This window comes from Lissotriton helveticus, chromosome 11 (genome assembly GCF_964261635.1).
Source record: "Lissotriton helveticus chromosome 11, aLisHel1.1, whole genome shotgun sequence".
Lineage (NCBI taxonomy): Eukaryota > Metazoa > Chordata > Amphibia > Caudata > Salamandridae > Lissotriton > Lissotriton helveticus.
Window position 1 is genome coordinate 731345939 of NC_136072.1, and position 20438 is coordinate 731366376.

Genomic DNA, 20438 nt, shown 5'->3' on the forward strand with positions numbered 1-20438 from the left:
TTGAAAAACGATATTCAAGACTTACATCTCATGTTTACATTTATATAGCATATCCCACTCACGGTGCTTACGTATTCATATCAAGGCTCTTCTAGAAGTGCTTCAGATGCCTAAATCCATTGTTGCCAATAAATGCAGTCTGCGGCGTTTCAACCTTTGACTCCGCAGTCCAGGTAGACTATGTCCAGGAGTTGCAACAGTTGCTTGAAAAGCTGCAAGGAAGTTTGAGCATGGGCTCACTATAACATGAAAGATAGTAGTGGAACATTTGCAGTTGGTGTTAGGCGGCAGGGCAACTGGTGTAAATTTGAAAAACGTTTAATTTACAGCTTTTACAGTGGATACATTTTACTTTTAAGAATTTTAAACATTTGTTTGTTTTTAAATAACTGTTTGAGTATGTGGTCATAGATTTAACATTTATGTCGAAGCATAGATAAGTTGCACTTTGTACGAGTGTGAAATGTTAACAGTATTTGTTGTTTCCAAATGTATCGAATATTTGTTTCCTTTGGTTTTAAGCATCTCTATGCTCTTACTTTTGCTCTAGACTGGACTGCTGCCTTTGTAATAGTCTTGTTGGTTCAGTTGTTTTATGTAATTTACTCCACTTCTGTTGGCTTTGACAAAAACGTAATCTAAAATGGGGTTGAAAACATGTTATATTAATGGGTATGGGTGTGATTTACCACCTCATTATGATGGTGACCATTTCACATGGATTTACAAGAGGATAGTGGGCTTGAAATTTCCCCCTATACTGGGTTAAACTTACCAATTGGAGGAGAGTACAATATTTTAATTGGTAATTTAATGAGCAGTTGAGATCTTGGACCCACAACTGCCCTCTGCTGAGTTGAAGATAAATATCCTCATGGAAATCTTACACCCTGGGGCAGCCATACCTGAGAACTTGCTCCCTTTAAATGAGTCCCTCACTGACATCTTAATAGGTGCCTGGTCAAGGCGCTTTTCTTTCCTATCAGTAAATAGACAGGTGTCCACATGTCACAGAGTGGTGCCTGGTGACCCTGATTTTCTCACTATACATCTTACTACCGAGTCTGGTTCAACCAGTAAGGTGAAACCCCAATTAATTCCCCTCAACTTCCTTGGATAGGGAGTCTAAGTGAATTGAGGCCGTCAATAAACAAATGTTCTCGTTGACTAGCCTAGCAATGAGTTCAGTCAATGAAGTCTGTTAATTGTACTGATCTACAAATGCCCTCTGGGACATCGCCAGCAAAACCCTAGGGCTTCACTGGCTCAAACCATTTAAGACTGTCAAGATGCAGCCAGATATGTGATTTGTGTCAGCCTTGAAAACTAATGATTGTCGGGGAAGGGCAGTTGGCACCAGTTTGTTCCACCGCGATGCGTGGATGTGCTCCACAGAATTCTCTGGATATGTACAGGCCTCTTTCATGGATAAGCCTTTTGATGGCTACCTGCCAACATTTTCCACACCAGTTCAGAAAATTCTAAAGCAAGTCTCGGAGGTTGGCATTTTAGGCAGCGTCAGTCTCCCCGGCCACCTCTGCAATCACCCCAGTCCTTTTGGGGACATGGATCTGGTAGGCAACATCCAAGGGCATCCGTTCTTTCAGTCCGCTTCCCCTGCATTAACATACACCAACCTGCTTTAGCTTGCAACACGCAACCACCCTTTGGGGGCAGGATACCGCACTTTCTCCCAAGCTGGTGTTTCATCATGTCTAACAGATGGATCCTTCAAATAGTTCAGCATGGCTACGCCCTAGTCTTTATTTCTGCTTCACAAACTCTTTCCCTTGCCTCCCCATAACAGAATGAATCTCCATAATTTCGGAAAAGGTGTGAGTTTTTCTTTTCAAAGGATCATCAACAGGTTTCTTGATGTGGAAAGGGGGTCACAACGCCCACTACTTCCTTGTGCTGAAAAAGTATGGGTGCCTATAGCCCATCTTGGATGTTCGTCCTCTGAACGCCTTCCTGCAGAAGGACAAATTAAGAATGCTCTCACCTGCCAGAGTCTGTTCACCCTGGACCCGAGTGACTGGATGGTGTCCTTGGACCTGCATGATAAGTATTTTCATATACCCGTCTTGCAGTCCCACAGATGTTACCATCAGTTCAAAGTAGGCTTGGAGCACTTTGTTTGCCATGCTCTGCTTCAGCTCTACCAGTGCTCCTTGGTTGTTCGCAAGAGTGATGGCAGTGGTGGCTGCCCAGTTTTGGTGATCAGGGATGACAGTTGAAGGCTGGCTCGCCACAGTCAGTCATAGACTGCCTCCAGACGATGGTGAACCTCCTGACATCGTTTGGGCTCTCTATTAGTGAGCCAAAGTCATAACTCCAGGACACTGGCTGTGATCCCAATATTTCAGCCTCGTTTGTAGATGAGGAATCTGTGGTTGGAATTATTCAGCAGAACAAATTACTTACCTTCGATACCGCTTCTAATGGTGGATACCACCTTTAACCGCGGTTTCCTTATCATCCTCCACCATCCCAGTTCTGTGGAGTGGCCTCTTCTTACCATCTAAAAAGGTTCTAAGTTAGATCTTCACACTGGTACTGAAATTCCTTTTATACTTTGTTTGAGGACATGGAGGAGTCCAGCCAGATACTGACTTCAATGTGCAGCAGTGGCACTTAATTCTGTCCTTGTTGAGGGCTGTACGGAGCCAGCATGGAGCTGCATGGTGCCACTTAGCGCTCAGAGCATTGCTGGGAAATAAATATATACAAATAATATCCAGATCCATTGTGGTGCCTGGGGTATATTCGAAAGGTGAGGAATCTGATGTTAGATGGAGTATCCACAAGAAAAATCGTTACAGAAGGTAAGTAACTTGTTGGGCTTTGTTGAATGGTTAAACCCATTTTTCTCCACTTCTTTTTCATTCTTCTACTTAAACATTTAATAAGGAAGTACATTTTTCGTTCATGGACCTGCTTTGAACTTTACATTTGTTATCCATTAACTTTGTTGAATAGTTGAGTTTTTAATCCTTGCACCACTCTTCAAGTAAGCACGTACCCCTGCTATCACTAACAGTTGCTACATACACAGTAGTCATTGGGTGCTAGCCATCTCTCATATAGAACGTTTGATTGGCCTCCCTCTATTACCCTGAACACACCCCTTCAAATCACTTGCACCCAAGATTGTCAGGTGGATTTTTTGCTGCAGATGTGTGTGCAGTCGCAAACCATTTAAATATTTTGTTCAAGAGGGTATTTTTAATGTTTGTGAACATAACATCATTCATGTTATAGTGTTCTTCGTTCCCTAGGTAATGATGTGCCTGATTGTCTGAAGGTTTAGTGTGTCACTTTATTAGCTTGTTAGAAGATACCTCCATTTCGTGATACTCTTGCATTAACATTTGTAAATATAACATTTATTTTTCTAGTCGGAAGAGGAAGCAGTTGAAGGAGAGACAGAAGTAGAAGATTTGAAGAAAAGTGCAGATTGGGTATCAGACTGGTCAAGTAGACCTGAAAACATCCCACCAAAGTAAGTTTTTTTTTTTAACTCTTTGTATTGGTTATATCACATAACACTTGTACCATACATTCTTGATAACTGCCACCACGGTATTTTCCATCAAATAGCCACCCACCCTCTTCCCAGTTGCATAAAGCAGCACTATGCAGTTATTCATTCTGAAGTAGCTATTTTCTGGGTCTACCTGTAATTAGCTTATTTTGCTCCTGAATGATTTGTATAGCCTACAGGAGACCGCTCTCTTGTCTCCAGGGTCCACATGTTTTCTTGTATTTCTTAGAGCATTTCCAGGCTTCATACACCATTCTATATACTGCTTCCATTTAGCCACTTTAGGAGGCGTCTACTGCCACACTTCCCTGTGATATCTCTCTCTGCCACTGTCATAGTAAGTTTGTGGAAAATTGTCTCGAATTTAGACAGGGTAGCCTCACCCCATATACCACTTCTAACAGTTCACCCAGAACCTTTGTATCTTTGGGCAGCCCCATAACCTACAAAGCTAGATTCCTCATGAACTGTATACTTTGGGGAAGCACGCATCGTGCATTTTCAGAAATTTAACCAGCTGTACCCATGTGGTGTTAGGCTCTATGTAGAGTGTTTAATTGAACCAAGTGGCGCCCTGCCCATATAGCTACTTCTCTGGGCTATCTGCAAGCTTCTCTACCAATTCTCCATCTTATAAGGGGCATAAGTCTTCTTCCTACTTTCCCCGGAGTCTCACCAATGACTTTTGTAGATTACTTGGTGCTCTATAAAGTAATAAAGTGGCTTGGCTATGTAAAATTCAGACGAGCACTCTAAATTCCAGAGGAAATTACTAAAGAACATCTGTCTTATGCAGTTGTTGGAGAAGGTGTGACATTTGTAGGTATTTATAATACTGATTGTCTGCTAATTCGTATTCCTCCTTTAGGTCATCAAATGTCATGAATGCTCCCACATCCCGTACGTCGCTCAGCTTAGAGATGCCTATCAAATCCCACTTTTGACACACCTTTTGACTCTGCCTGCCCAATTTGCTAAATTCATGTAACACCCTTAGGGTATTTTCTAGCGTGCATTTTCCTTCCTATCTTATTTTCTGATTTGCTTACAGCCATATACTGATAGCAAGCGGATCTTGCATGGTACTGAATGTTCAGCTTCATAGTATTAGTGTCTGTGATGCCCAGTTATATATTTCAAGCCCCACAATGTAATACCACCATCGTATACACCTCTCTATTGAGTGCCTAGGGAGATCCTGCCATTTCCCCACCCCAAAGCAGTAACCTGACTTCATCTCAATTCTTGCAAAGTAAGATGCAGGTATCATGTAGGAAGAGTTTAAGCATAACAATGAGGGATTGTAGAAGAGCAATCTTTTTATAGCTGGCGCCCTCCCAATCAAGGATAACAAGAGATTCCTCCACTATGCTATCTATGAAGATAATTCAATTACTAGCCATCTCCATGTTCTGTTTTAAGAAGGTCGCTTTATACCTAGTCACTTGGGTGCCTAGATAACCGAATCCCTCACTCGATTCAGTCATTTGACATTTCAGGATTTGGGGCAGTGTCCAAACTGTTAACGAATTGAAAATTGTCTTGGACTCATTTATTGTAAGACCGGAGTATGTTCCATATGTTTTTATGACCTTTCACACCCTGGGGGACTGATAAATGTGAGTCCACAAAATATAAAAGCATGTCGTTCGCATAAAGTGATATTACATCTGTCCACGTATGATCTCATTTCATCCCCCTGATTTCAGCCTCCTGGTGAATCTAGCATGCCAGTGGCTCACTTGTCAGAGTGAACAAGAGTGAGGACAATGGGCAACTCTGTCTTGTTCTTTTTTTTAATCTGCCTTGTTCTTTTAATGTGAAAATTTTAGACTTCTTTGAGCTGTATCTGGCCATAGGGTTGGTACACAGTAATTTCCCCCATGCTGGGTATGTAGAGACCAAATCCCATTCTTTCTAGGTCTCTAAGTAGAAAAGACTATGTAGCCTAAGCAGGGTATGCCTAGCTGCCCGGTGCGGCATAAAGCTGGACTGATCTGGGCGTACAATTGTTTCTATCACTTGGAATAAGTAATTGGCCAGGACCTTTGTAAACAGTCACATTTTTAGTAAGGATATTGACATGTATGAGGTGCATTTGTGCGAAGGGTTTTCCCTCTTTATAGATGAGGACTATACTTGTTAATTATACATCTGTGGGGAGGTGACAATACCTCCTTGCACTCTAGAGCAGTTGTTTATATGACAAGTAAACTTTCCAGAGAGCATCTTGTATAGTTCTGCTCCAGCCCATTGGAACCAGTGACATTCCCACTCTAAAATTGCATAATTGCCTCCGCTAACTCGCCCACTTCCAGGGAGTCCATGTTGTCTGTAGAAGGGCGGTCACATGCATATGTTTAATAAAGGAGTCTAGTTCCTCTGCGAGCTATTCATCAGAGTGTTACATAAGCTTCTCGTGTATTGCTTTAAAACCCTCCGTATTTCCCTGTGAAAGGCCAACTGTATCTCTGAGGCATTTCTTATATAAGCTGATGTATGGTGTAGTTGCTTTCTTTTGGTGATCCAGGGCAAAGGTTTGCTTACCTTCTCTTCTGCTTCATACAGTTTATGCCATGAACTCTGCCCCCTTCTGTAGCCTCCCTCTCGACCAATGCTCTATATAATATGTCCATTTTATACAGGCTTAATTTTTTCAGGTTTTGCAGATATATTTCTCTGTGTAAATTATCTTATTTTCTTGTTCCTGATTATTGCTTCTATTTTTTTTTTTAGATGCACTTTTCATAGGACTTGCAGCTAAGGACTGTTGTATACACCTGCCATAATGTAGATTTCGACTTCTGGTCATGTTTGCTTTTTCTGAAAAATAGGTTATTGTTAACTTGCCTTTGTGGTCCCTGTGTCACGTGGCCAGAATAGGCCTGGTAAGAAACACCACCATTTACATACTCATGTTTCTTATGTTGCCTTCTCGTTTACACACAATGACTTTGGACATACATTTGCAGGTTAACATTCTCTGAATCGTCATTGCTTACATTTCTCCTTCATAGGCATACTATCACAATATCCTGAACATTTAGCACAAAGGATAAAGTATACCTTACAACTGATGTCATTGTTATTGTTCGGTAGGCGACAACGCTATCCAACCAGACTAAACAATTGCGGCCTGACAGCGGGTGCGTCATTGCCACATGGGTGCTGCCTATTATATATACAGAACCACTTCTTAGTTGGGGAGAAGAGCATTCAACTGACACTGCAAGATCACTACATGCCGGAATTCCATCTCGGCTGATTCCTGCTTACCAATTCAATGGATGTCCAGTTCTACACCAAGCTGGACAGCCTGATGACACATTTAATGGGGAGTTAGGCCACCCGGGCAGGGATTTGGCAGACCACCCACCCTAGGTAAGACTAGGTTAGAGATCACAAAGTAGGAGTACACTATACACAGTAATTACATGCCGCATATATTCAATGTCTTAGCACAATGGTGGAAATGTTAATCTTTTTCACTATTCTTATAATGCTAATTACTGTGATCTGTTTCATTCTATTGATTATCACAACACCTGTATTTTATACAAGAATAACAATGCTTCAATAAATATTGAAACGCCTTGCTGGGTATTTCTTGTGTATTTCTTTGGGTATGCATGAGAATCCAAACGAAAGGATTCTAGCTCAGTTACCACAATTTCTTTGGGGGATCAGGCTTGTCATTTTCTGAGGTTGTACACACATTTGTTACCCTGAAAGGTTAGGGGTGCAGATGGTGCACTGTAGGGAAGTATGGATATAGGCCAGCATAACCTGAGGGTGTGCACGTAATCAGTCTGGCACAATACTGAAAGTTTACGTTGTCCAACAAACACACAGTTTTATTGGTGAGGTACAAACCGTATAACACCTGCTTTGTTTAACCTGTAGCCCAGGTGTTAATTTTGCATCCAGCCCTTCTTGCCGTGCTTGCCCCTTGGATGCTTATCAGTAAAATGGAATGATCGGAAGTGCACCTGGCTAAGTAAAGTACCTTGCAGCATCCTCTACTGTGTGTGTGAGGAATAAACATAATCTAATTGTAAATATTACCTTTGTGCTCCTGAGAAAAAAAGTATTGCCCCTCGTCTCTATCTCTCCTGCAAGACTTCTACTAGCCCCGGAGCTTCTTTGAAGCCTCTTGGAATGGTTTCCTCCTTTCTGTGTGTTTTTGTGTCACCATGTCTATCAGGTGTGCCATTCATTACCAAATTGAAGTCTCCTCCAATCACCACCAGCGAGTCTGGCAAGTTAAATATCCAAGCTTCCAGGTTATCAAGGACAATGTCTTGGAGTCTGTGTTGAATATATACCAAGACTATCGCCATCTTATCCTCTTCCCGTTCACCACCAAACAACTTTAGTGTCTGTTCATGTATGTGTCATAGCAAATGTTAGTGCTTTTTTTTTTAAACATTGCTAATGTACTCCTTGAGCCTGATGTGAGCCCAGAATGGTCCATGACTTTGTAACCTTCTCTTTCTAAAAACATACAGTTGTTTCCTACTAAATGAGTCTCCTGCAGGAGTACGTGATCTGTCCTATGTCTGTTTAGGTACTGTGTAACAATTTTTATTTATTTTATAGCCCATACTATTGACTTTACACATCAGAATTTTCAAACTGTCTGTAGGCATAGTTATATTTTCAATAGCATCTTATTATGGGACCTACTGCTATGTCTGCTCCAACTTCAAACTTTTTGAACTAACCTATCCTCCCCACCGCCCCCATTACCTCTTGCAACGTGTTTTAAATTACAGGTTCTCATGATGCTTGAGACATCAGTCACACGATCCATGATAAAGAGTTAAATGATGAATACTGCAGTTCTACAGGAGATACAACCCTGTATTTGGGCGTGGCTATAAACATACGTCTACCCCCTATCCTCTGCGTCTAACTTTAGCTTAAACTATGACCTTTATTGCATCGTTGTATTTTCTACAAAAATATAGTCAGTACATTAGGTCCCTGTCTGTATACCTTGGATCATTCCTGTCCACCGTAACAAAAGCTCTAAGTAGTACTTTGGTAACATTCCCTCCCGTTTGCCTTCATTCGCCTGTTCAGTAAGTCATGAGTTTCTTGGCTGGTCAGTCTGTTCTATTGTCAGCAGTGCCTCTTGTTTATCTGTTCTGTCCTGTCCTGTCAATCCATTGGTGTAATCCCAGTAGGTAGCACAGCATGTATCCTCAGTATCCTCTCCATCTCCTTTTCTAGAGCTATCTCTGAGGGCCCAGTGGCCTGACCTTTTGAGTGTGACTCTCAATATCTTGGTCTGGGTCTAGACATTTGTGGCATCCCTAGCCTCTCATCCCTAACCCTGTGAATCAGCTGGCTGTATTGAAGACCTTTATTTCCTCTGCTACTCACCCCTTGGCTTTTTCAGGAGAGTCTAAGAAGAGAATTGCGCAATGAAGTTGACCCTCAATTTAACTGGGTACATTAGGGCTTATTCTATTTGAAGCAGGCACATTTTCTGCGTAACGTCAAAGAGTGAGAGCTGCTGCTGAAATATGTGAACTTTTAAGTTCTCATGCACAATTTTCCCAATCAGACCGGCTTCTATCAGAATCCCATCTCTATCCATATAATTAAACAAATCTAGCTAATATAGTTTTTTTTAAATTTTTTGCAGAGCTTTATATAGCGCGAACTAGACCCGAACCGAATCAGGTATCGGAGCGCTTTACATAGCACCAGTTACGTTACATGAGGACACACTTTCATTTTAGGCACGGGGAGATTAAGTGATTTGCCCAGAATCACAGGAGGTTTTTGGCGTCGTTACCGAGACTCGAACCCAGATCCCCAGGTCCGAGGTCGAGCGCCTTAGCCGTTAGGCCAACCCCTCTCCCCTAATAAAGGTTTAGTGGGAGCTCCCGGGGTAGTTTTCGTGCAAGGGCCCTATGTGATATCTCAATTACATAGCGTGGTAGCAGCCTTTATGGAGGTATCCAAGACTTTAACCTAGTTGTGCGGAAGCACTCCATTCTCGTTCCCTCTACTCCTTCTGGTATCTCTACCACTCCTCTGAGCCCTTCCTTACGCATCTTCCACACCGTCTTCCATTTTCTTGGTTGTCATCAACAGTTGAGTAACATTTGTTTGTGTTGTTTGGATTGTATCATGAACCGTAGGTATTCTATCTTCTGCCTCTCTCCCCTTCTCAGCTGTATTTTGTATGTTTTGCTCCTGAGGGAGACATCCATGCAGATTCCTCCATCCTGCCGTCCAGGAAAGATTTTGATTAATTTATTGTCTGCAATGTCATCAAGGCTGAGGGAACCTCTTCTGTCATTATTTCTGTTTACTGTGGATCCGTTTTACCCTCCGCTTTCTAGCAACAGCTTTGGCAAACTTGTCTATTTTGGTTTGCGCATTGTGACCCCCTTGCCTATAACCATTACTGAGTCTTGCTTGATCACCCTCTCCCTCTACTGCAGAGCCATAAGAGCTGAAAATTGGATCATCTTCGTCACCTTTCTCACGAGGCTCTGGCTTCAAAAGCCTAGTGTGTTGTTCTCTGTGTACTCCAGCCCGATATTTAGTCACAGTTGAATACCATTCTGTGTGACCAACCTGTGTTTGTCGGCCAGGAAATGCTCCTACTCGTCAAATCTCATCACTTTGGGCTATAATTCGTATTTGCGTCTGAGTCACAGCCCAGTACAGGCCATATACTGCAATATTGTCTTGTTTCAGTCTTTTTGTAAGACTGCCTTTCCTCTATCAGTTTATCTCCACTTTCAAGCTATGCTTCGTCTCCCCCCGCCTCACCACCAGACTTCTGAGCTCCGCCAGGGGTTCAGATCGTCCGCCCCTTACCACATGGGGAAGACCAACCTCTATGGTGCTACCTCCAACCCAGGGGGCTGTTTGCAGCCACCCAGAAGCAGACCGGGTCCTCTGTTGACCAGCTTCTCCCTGCCACCGCCATTTCTTGGAACTATTCTGCTGGCAGTTCAGGGATTTGCCACCTCTCCTCCAGGCTAGAGCTTGTTCCTTTGGCCCTTCTGCTTTCGCCCTGGAGGCTGCTCAGTCTGACTACTCAATTGCTGTCAGCACCTCACGATCTTCCCAGCCTTCATATTGTCAACCTGGCACAATATTTCCCGCTATATTCTTCTTTCTCATCCAAGACCTGTTGTGGAGATTTTGTTTTGCATTCAGTTGTAGTTAGCAGAGTTCAGCCTTTGGCGAGTTGCGATTTTATAGCATCTGGGCTGCCTAGCCACCTCCAAAATAAGTGTTGACTAGTTTGTAGAAGGTCTATAGATTTCTTTTGGCACAAATTGTTGTACAAGTGGTAGATATTCTAACAAGTATGTCTTACAGTTACTTAAGTAATTTTATACAATTACATACTACAAGCATTTAAGTGTTTAGAAAAATTGGTAGGTGTACTGTTAGGTGCACTTTGACAGAGGAGCTGGCCATATATACTGATTACTTTCTCAGTGATATTTCGTTCATGTGTGTCCTTTTTTTGTCAGACTGGAAGTAAATAAGGTGGACAAAAGAACTAGAGTCCACAATCCTCTTCGATGTTGAAAGTCTAGAAGTGATTATCACAACATAGTTTCCCAGGAAGTCACAGTGCTGGTATATTAACTGGCATTTCACAGGCACTACCACCCCTTCTGACCCTCCATTTTTAGGTCTCGAGTGGTGTCGGGTGCGCACATGCGCACTCGAGCTCGCGAGATTTAGTGTCTTTGAGTAGCGAGGTTAAAACCCGCCCCTCTTCTCCATTGGCTGGCCTCCTAAACAGCGGCCAGCCATTGGAGAAGAGGTCCCAGTGACGTCATTCTTTGGATCTAAGCCCCATCCTTTTCAGATTGGGGAGCGTGTTTTTGACTTTCTTTCTACCTAGTGACGTTCTCAGTCAAAAATACGCCCCCCAGTCGTAAAAGGATGGGGCTAAGGCTCAGGGTATAGCTCCTCTCGCACACAGCACAACCCCCTTCTCGCTGCTCTACCGTCGCCTGCTCCTTATGAAATGAAGGCGTTATACGGGGCTCTTAGGGCATGACAAGAGAGGAACTACAAAGACCGGTCCAGCTGTGAAGAAGCGTTGAGGCCGCCGTGGCTACACAAACTTGTCTTCCCCCTTTCCCTACTGCTATTGCGCTCCGTGAAATTGCCTACCAGTGCCTCTATACCCCCATGAGCAAACCACTCCCGCCATTGTAAGCAATGCCGCCATAGCCAATACCGGCTTCCTGAACCCCACGCGTCCGACTTAAACTTTTGTTCATTATGCTCTCGCTGCCTATACACACCGTCGAGAGGCAGAGGCCGGTCGATAAATACTCCCTAATTGAACTCTGCTATTCCCATCACGCTCCCCTGCCCAACTGTAGCACCCCTCCTCTTTGCCCGCATCCCCCATCCCACATTCATATCACGTATTTGGCGCTTCCATAGTCTGACATCGTTGATCTGCTCCCCTATCTCATACATTCCTTTCTTCAGACGGCCCCTTTCCTGTAACTAACCCCCCCCCCCAACCCCTCCCCCCTTCGATGTCTTCCCTGGCAGCCCTGGGTTGGTGCCCACCCCTGGCGCGCTTTGCCTCCCTCCAAACTTGCTCCCTTAGCACTACGCCTTCCAACGCTGCACTGCAACTCCCAACCTACCCACCAATAGACCCGCCCCCCCCCCCCAGCAGCAGCCCTATGACTCTATGACTCTCCTAGAGTTGCCCCCGCCGCCCCATCCATCTCCTCACTTAATTCTGACCTCCACCCACCCCATCTCAGCACAACCTGCAACCCGCCTGTACTGCCTTATGGAAAAAACTTTATTTAATTCTTTATTTTTCTCCCCCCCCCCCCATCCGATGCCTGCAAACCCCCCCACGTCCTGCGCAAGAAGGCACTCTGAGCCAAATGCCATCACCCTCCATCTGCTATCCCTAGCGCCCAAACCGCCATCACTCAGCATTCGTTCTTTGCCCTGCCCTACCAGCCTAGACCACCACCAGCGCACTGTATTCTGCCCAGCGCCTGCAGTAACCCCGCCCCTGATCCCCTGGCCTCCAGTCTGGCACCTTCCCCAGGGGCACACCAGACCTCTCTGGGCCAAGGAGCACAAATAGCCTCCATGGCGACCCCCTCAGAAGTCGGCTGATCACCTCCTCCCCCCTCCACTTTGTACTTGGACCCCTTGCGGACTTTTTCCTAGTCGTTCACTGCTGTTGCCCAAACAACTTGCGCAGGCGTAACCTGGGCTAGACCATGGGTGCAGCGGGTGCAGGATGCGCCCTTCCCCACACATCTCTCGCTCCGGTCGGAGGGGGAGATCGCGAAGTCGTCACAGGTCATCAACGAGATTGAGACGACGCCACAGGAGGTGCAGATCACGGTCCCACACAGACTCTTCGGGGACCAGGGACTACTCACCGACTTTGTCGGAATCCCCTGGGACGAGGGTGTCGCCTGTAGACGACATCGTCACGTTCCAGGATGTTCTGCTGAGGTGTGCAGATAAGTTGGGCATCACGGTGACGGTGCCTACGCCCACGACGTCCGTGATCTTCGAGACGCTACACAAAAAGCACCTGTCTTGGCCATTGCTGCCTTTAGTACCAGGATTGGTAGAGCCCGCCGAGGAGCTGTTTCTCACTCCCGCGGTGACGAAGGCTGCTCCCTCCAGGCTCCTTAAGAAGTACCGGGCCCTGGATTCTGACCCGGCTTTCCTTCGGATGGATCCGACACCGGACTCTGTCATAGTGACGGCGGCTAGAAAGTAGCATGCCACCACCCCGTCTTCCACGGTTCCTCCTGATAAGGAGAGCCGCTGGATGGACTCGGCAGGCAGAAAGGTCTGTGGGACGGCATCTACTGCAATGAAGGCGGCTAGTGCCACGGCTTTGCTAGGGCGGTACGATCGTGCCCTATGGGAGTCCCTCCAGCAATTCGCCGCGCTCCTTCCTCGAGAGAAGAAAGAGGACTTTCAAGAGATTCTGAAGGAGGGGATGCTGGTGTCTAATCAACTCATCAGCGCGGCGGCTGATGTGTCTCTTCTGGCGGCACATGGGTATTGTCATGGTGTAAACCAAAGACGCCACGCTTGGCTTCGCCTTACATCGCTCAAGCCAGAGGCTCAGCAGCGGGTGGCCAATCTGCCTTTCTCGGGGGAAACCCTGTTTGGCAAGCATGCGCATGACGAGATGGCCCGCATGAAGGCGGAGGCCGAGACCTTGACGGCTGTTGGGTTGGAGAAGCCCAAGGAGAAGAAGACCTACCGCCCATTCCAGAGACGGTTTGGGCGCAGGGCAGAGGGCGTGGGCAGGCGTCTGGACAGCAGCAGCTGCAGTATTGAAGGCCCTGCCAGAGGGGCAGAGGCGGCCAGCAGTCCGCCGCAGCGATCCGTTACCCGCTCCGATGGGGGGAAGCGTTCAATTTTTTCTGGCAGAGTGGAGAAAAATTACTCAGGACAAGTGGGTGCTGAATATTGTTTGCAATGGATACAGTCTTCGGTTCACCAGCCCGCCTCCAGCAATTCCTCCGGTCAGCTCGCAGTTTCAGCTGCGCGAGCTCCAGGCAGAGGCCGATATCCTGTTAAGGAAAAGGGCGATAGAAGACGTACCTCTGTCTCAAAGGGGAAGAGGTCTGTACTCCCGTTTTTTTCTGGTTCGCAAGAAGGACAAGAACGAGTTCAGGCCCATTCTGGATTTGCGACAAGCAAACAAGTGGATTCGCAGAGAGAAGTTTCGCATGCTCTCGTTGCATCAGATTTATCCTCAGCTGCAACAGGGAGACTTGCTCTGTGCTATAGATCTACAGGATGCGTACTTCCATGTGCACACAAACACAGGAAGTTCCTGCGATTCCAAGTCTGCGCCAATCATTATCAGTACACAGTACTGCCATTCGGGCTGAAGTCTGCGCCCAGAACATTCTCGAAGTGCATGGCAGTGGTAGCCGCACATCTGAGGAAGAACAAGGTGTTTGTATACCCGTACCTGGACGATTGGTTGATCAAGGCCTCCTCCTTCTCGGAAGCTCAAGCGCACTTCCAGAAGACGTGCGTTCTCTTGAACAAGCTGGGGTTGCACATCAACATGTCTGTCCCGACTCCGGTCCAGTGCATACAGTACTTGGGAGCCTCCATCAATACGCTGTCAGCAAGCGTGTCTCCTTTGGAGGTGAGACTTCGGAAGGCTCAGGCTCTTATGACCGCTCCATGTACAACAGTGAGGACGGTGTCTTCTCTACTGGGGTCGATGGCCTCTTGTATCTTCCACATGCACGGCTGCACATGAGACCATTGCAGGAGTGCTTGGAGGATCAGTGGGATCAGAGGAAAGGATCTTGGGACGACAAGATACGACTGTCTCTGCATGCTCTTCAGTCTCTGAAGTGGTGGTGTTCAGCGGAGAATCTTCTCAGAGGGGTTCCCTTCCACAAGGACATTCCCACACAGACTATCGTGACGGATGCGTCTCTCCACGGCTGGGGGGCGCACTCCGGAGATTTACAGATACAAGGAACAGGGTCCCCGACGGAGTCCACGTATCACATCAATTTCCTGGAACTCAGAGCTGTTCACTTGGCACTGAAGGCCTTTCATCCGTCCTTCCAGACCAACTCTCTGCTTGTTCCGACGGACAATACGACCACGATGTATTACCTCAACAAGCAGGGGGGTCGAGATCGCGCACTCTGTCGCAGGAGGCACAGGCGATCTGTCCGAAAACAGCAAATGCCGAGACTTCGCCTCCAGCTACTACCAGCAGGGGACGCTGGGGAATGCGTTTTGGATCAACTGGTCGAACAGCTTGTTGTACGCTTTTCCACCCATTCCCCTGATTCCAGCGGTGCTCATCAAGCTGTCCCAGTCCAGGGCGCGGATGATCCTGATTGCCCCAGAATGGCCCAGGCAGTGGTGGTTCACGGACCTGCTTCACCTGTCTCTCCTTCCTCACATACGGCTGCCGTGCAGGCCGGACCTTCTCACGAAGTGCACACCAACCTCTCGTCTTTGAGTTTGGCGGCATGGCTCCTGAGATAGTGCAATATGGTCATCTTAATCTCCCAGACGATTGCATGGACATACTGAAGGAGGCTAAGCGACCTTCCACTAGGACTTCCTATGCTTACAAGTGGAAGAGATTTTGTATCTGGTGCCAGTCTAAGAACTATGACCCAACAACGTGTAAGGAAGATGTTATCCTTCCGTATCCTCTACATTTGGCGCAGTTTGGCCTTAATGTCCATTCCATTAAGGTTCATCTCGCTGCGCTGACTGCCTACAGGAAATGCCCTTCAAAGACTTCCTTCTTCCAGATCCCTGTGATCAAAGATTTTTTGGAAGGCTTGAAGAAAGTGTTCCCTCCTAGCCGGCTTCCTTCGCCTTCATGGGAATTGAATGTGGTGCTGTCCAGATTGATGAAGGAGCCTTTTGAACCTATTCATAAGGCTTCGTTGCAGCACCTATCCTGGAAGGCGGCGTTCCTCGTGGTCATTACATCGGCCGGCAGGGTGAGTGAAATTCAGGCATTGTGTTGCCAAGAACCTTATACTGTATTTCATGCTGCTAAGGTTGTTATGCGTACTCACCCTAAATTCCTTCCCAAGGTTATTTCTGATTTTCATGTCAACAAGACTTAACTTTGCCTACGTTTTTTCAGAATCCTTCATCTCCAGCGGAAAGGTAGTTACATTCCCTGGATGTTAGGAGGGTGTTGAAATTTTATCTGGATAAAACCAAAGATATTCGTAGGTCAGACCAATTGTTTATCAATTATGGATCAGTCAGGACTGGTCTTGCTACCTCTAAGCAGTCCATCTCGAGGTGGATTGTGTCCTGTATACAATTGTGTTACCAAAAGGCTAATAAGACCTTAGGGTGTAAACCTAAGGCTCATTCCACCAGGGGCAAAGCTGCCACGACTGCTTTGCTACATAATGCTCCAATTGCAGAAATCTGCAAGGCGGCCACTTGAAAGTCGGTCCATACCTTTACTAAGCGTTACTGTCTGGACACTGATGCCAAGGCAGATGCTCAGGTTGGGCAGGCTTCGCTGCGAAATCTGTTCGCACAGTAGTGTTGTTATTTCTTTTTTCTCCACCGCCGCTTTGGTGTGGGGATGGGCTTGCCATTCTATTCACTAGATTATGACTATATACAGAGATCCCCTACTACAAAAGGAGTAGTTATAGTCCTGTAACTCCAGTTATGTAGTAGGGGTATCTCTGTTATAGTCATAAGCGCCCGCCCTCCTCCCCGGTGGAGAGAGATATTCATGTAAGGAATGCTATAGGTCTGGCGTGTTACGCCTTCAAAAATAACTGAAAGTAAAAGGGACCTGCAGTGCATTCTGGGATACTGTGAGACTTCTGGAAAGTTCTCTTAAAGGCACAGTATCCTGTTCTGAGCCACATAATGGCAGCCTATGGGGCTTGTCTGTCCACTTCTTCCTCTCTATCATTCCAGAGGGTTTTGCAGTTAAAGGCAAGGTTTTTCTCTGTGGAGAAACCTGGGCAGGCTGTGCTGTTTGTGGTTGTTTGGTGGAATTTCTAGTTGAAGTACTGGACAGTGTAGCCTGTGGATATAGGCTGCATTATCTGTCTTTAAATTCTCTCTTAAGTGTCTGTGCAGTTCTGCATGTTTTGACAACTTAAGAGATTATTTTTGATTGCTCCGGGGTCCACGCACATGGGCGGGACTATTCACTAGATTATGACTATAACAGAGATACCCCTACTACAGAACTGGAGTTACAGGACAGATACTACTCCTTGTCACTCAGTTCTTCTTTTCTTGTGGTAGCAGTCCGAATGAGAAGAGCTTTAAGAGACATATGAATCATGTCCGTGTTTTTATTACCAATGTAATTAGTTTTTATTAATTTGATGATATTTAATGGTAATATTTTACTGATAAATGCCTCTTATTTTGATGATGTACTTTTGTGGTTTCGAATGAAAATCGAACGAAGTTGGTTTGATTTGACAATGATCTTAGTGGCCTAGGATCCCGGCTGTTTTTCTTGACTGGTTGTTTTCTGTCTTAGACTTTCCACTGCTTATGCCAAGACACACATATACACTTTTCCTCTTTGAAGGTGAACATTCGCTTAAATGTGTATTTCGTATGAGGCTTCTTTCACAGTGACTGGTTTGTAATCCTAACCAAACAATTTGCCTCTGTTAACCCTTTCCACGTCACCTCTTGCATAGCTTTAAGTGTTGTCATCTTTCAGGTATTTGAATACTGAAAAGTTTTCATTACTTTGCCACTTGCAAGTTTTATGGATCAGGTTCTAATAGTTGAGGTGACATCCAGTGAGAGGGGATACCTAAGCATGCAGCGCAGGGCATTCACATTTCGTCATCCCTGTACAGCATACTGCATTGTGCTACTGTTCAACCCACTTCAGCCATTTTCTAACTTAACGGTGAGTGACCGCATTCTGCTCTTTAACAAAGACCACTTCCACTCTCAAAGTAGATTTCTTGAATGTGATGGACTACTACAACGTGTGCTTTTTGAGACCAAGAACTTCTTTTGCCTTTAGCCAATTTTTTTTGGTGCTATTGGCGAGTGCTCTGCAACTCAACCTACAATAAAGCTTTACAAACCCATTACAAAATAGGAGGAGCATTGATAAAGCTGAAAGGCTGTCAGCCAACGCCCAGACCTGTTGTCTTTGCCAATGCATGTTTATTTTGCCACCAAAATCTGTGAAATTGGTACATATACTACTTAAGGTAGTTTTTCTTGGTTTCTGATTTCTTGGGACTTGGGAAAGTTCGGCTAAGCATGAGTAAGACTATGTGACTGTATTTACTTTTATAATGATAGCTCAATATACATATTATATGCTTTTTCTTAGCATATTATTGGATTTGAAACATGGACTGTGTTAACCTTGCACCACCTGTAAAGAAAACACACCACAGGTGGCATAACATTAACAGCATAAGAGTGAAGGGTGCCTCTGAACCATTCCTTTCCACTTCCTGTTATGAAAAGGATCTGAAGGTGTACAAAACCTTACGGCTTCCTTGTGATAGAAAGAGCACTGAACACATTAAAACAAAAGCTTTTATTCTAGTGACTGCACCAAGTCCTGCTGTCTGATATGAAGCAGGTTTGACACATTATAATGTATAATGTTTTAGCTCTTGCTGTTGTGTCATCCTGAGAATGGACAACCTTCAATTTACTGATATATCAACCACCTTGGTGGAAAAATATTAAAGTCCCTTGCTGAACTGGTGACCGAATTGTGGCATTTTTGTAGGAACTTATAAGAATTCAGGTATACATCATATGTGGTTGGGCAGTTTGTTATCCAAATAGTATTTACAATTTAAAAGGACTAGCGGTGAATTCAGGAAGTGTTGACGTACCTCTTGGGCAATGGAAGATCAGTTTGATTGCAGGGCTCAACGCACAGCTTTCTTCAGCTAGAGACTGTTTCTAGAGGCAGCAGGATGGATGCCTTTCTGTAGACAGGAGCTGTGGGTTGTGTTATATGTGTTCCATGTTTTTAATTTTTCCCAGTTTTCTCATCTAAGTCGGCAGACAAAAGAACGTTATTCTTTTTGGATGATTCGGTTAACTCTAGATGTTAGTCAATCCGGTCTCACTTCACAAGGATCATCGCATGAATCCTTCTGGCTGACTTCCCAGTCCATTATTGCCTTTCAGTCTGATATGTCTGACCAGGAGGATTTATAGGCTTATTGTATCAACCAAGGCCTTACGGAGGAAGCTGTTTTCTTTATTACAGTATCATGGGCCCCAGAGACCACTACAAGCTAAGTACCAGCATGGGTCTACTTTGTGTATGGAATAGGGTTTCATTCTCACTACAGTAGCGCAATTTCTTTATTTTCTTTCCAAGCCGACAGCAGCCAGAAAGGATGATGAATGATTAACACCTAGCTTCCTGCAGTTCCCTCTGCTCATTAGTGAGTGCTAGGACCAGAAGTAAGAGAGTGCCCTTTGGCATACCAAGGTGTAGGACTAATAAATTTCCCCGTACCTGTGTAGTGTTCAGCTGTTGGTTTTAATGGGATGCAGCACGTTTGAGGATTGGCCAAATAGAAAAGACTTCTCTCTGAACGATCGAACAGGGAAGAAGTCCAGGTTACTATTTTTGATTTCCTGAAAGAGTGTATTGGATGTCCAGTCTTTACATTTTGGAGCCAAGACATTCTCAACAGAAGGCCACTCCTTTTTAATACCCTACAACACTAAAGGTCTTATTTAGAGTTTGGAGTAGCAGAACACTTTCCAAAAAGTGGCTGAATTACCATGCACTTTATTTAGAGTGCCATTGACACATTGCTGCATTAAGAGTACATCTATGCACTCTTAATTTGGTGGACGAGACATCCACCACTTTTTGGTGATGTCTTGCATCTGGCCTTCTCTAACCGGTTCCATGCTGATGACGGAACCGCTCCGTCATCAGCCGCGGTGGCGCTGTGCAGATGACGGAGCGGTTCCGTCATGGCCCGCCCGACGCGCCTGCGGGCCATGACTGAACCGCTCCGCCATGAGCACAGCTCAACCGCGGCTGGTGATGGAGCGGTTCCGTCACCAGCATGCGCCCGCCGCGCGGCCCCCTTGCCCCCTTAGCGCTGCGGCGGAATAGCCGCTGCAGCGATGTGGTTAAATAAGGTCCTCAGTCTGATACTAGCGTGATTCCCTCCTTGGCTTTTCTGATAAGGTCAAAGTGCTGCATAGTCCAGTGCCTTAAGACATAAGGACTTTCCTCTTAATATCTTGAATACCTGTATCGCTGCTCCTTTGTTTGCTCATAGCTGCATGTGCCAAGTTCTGCCTGGACATGCATACCGTTGTCATACTCTTAACTTTGCCTTATTACAAGTCTAGTCCGCCAGGGCTGTGC

At 45.5% G+C, this 20438-nt stretch overlaps 1 protein-coding gene across 2 annotated transcripts in view; it reads left to right on the top strand.

Annotated features, from left to right (window-relative positions):
* BNIP3L (BCL2 interacting protein 3 like) overlaps positions 1-20438 on the top strand; it is a 110334-nt gene that overhangs the window by 51803 nt on the left and 38093 nt on the right. For both annotated transcript variants that reach the window (XM_078666612.1, XM_078666611.1), the window contains exon 4: positions 3399-3502. In XM_078666612.1, coding sequence (XP_078522738.1) covers positions 3399-3502 — 104 coding nt within the window. The remainder of the gene's footprint in view (positions 1-3398; positions 3503-20438) is intronic.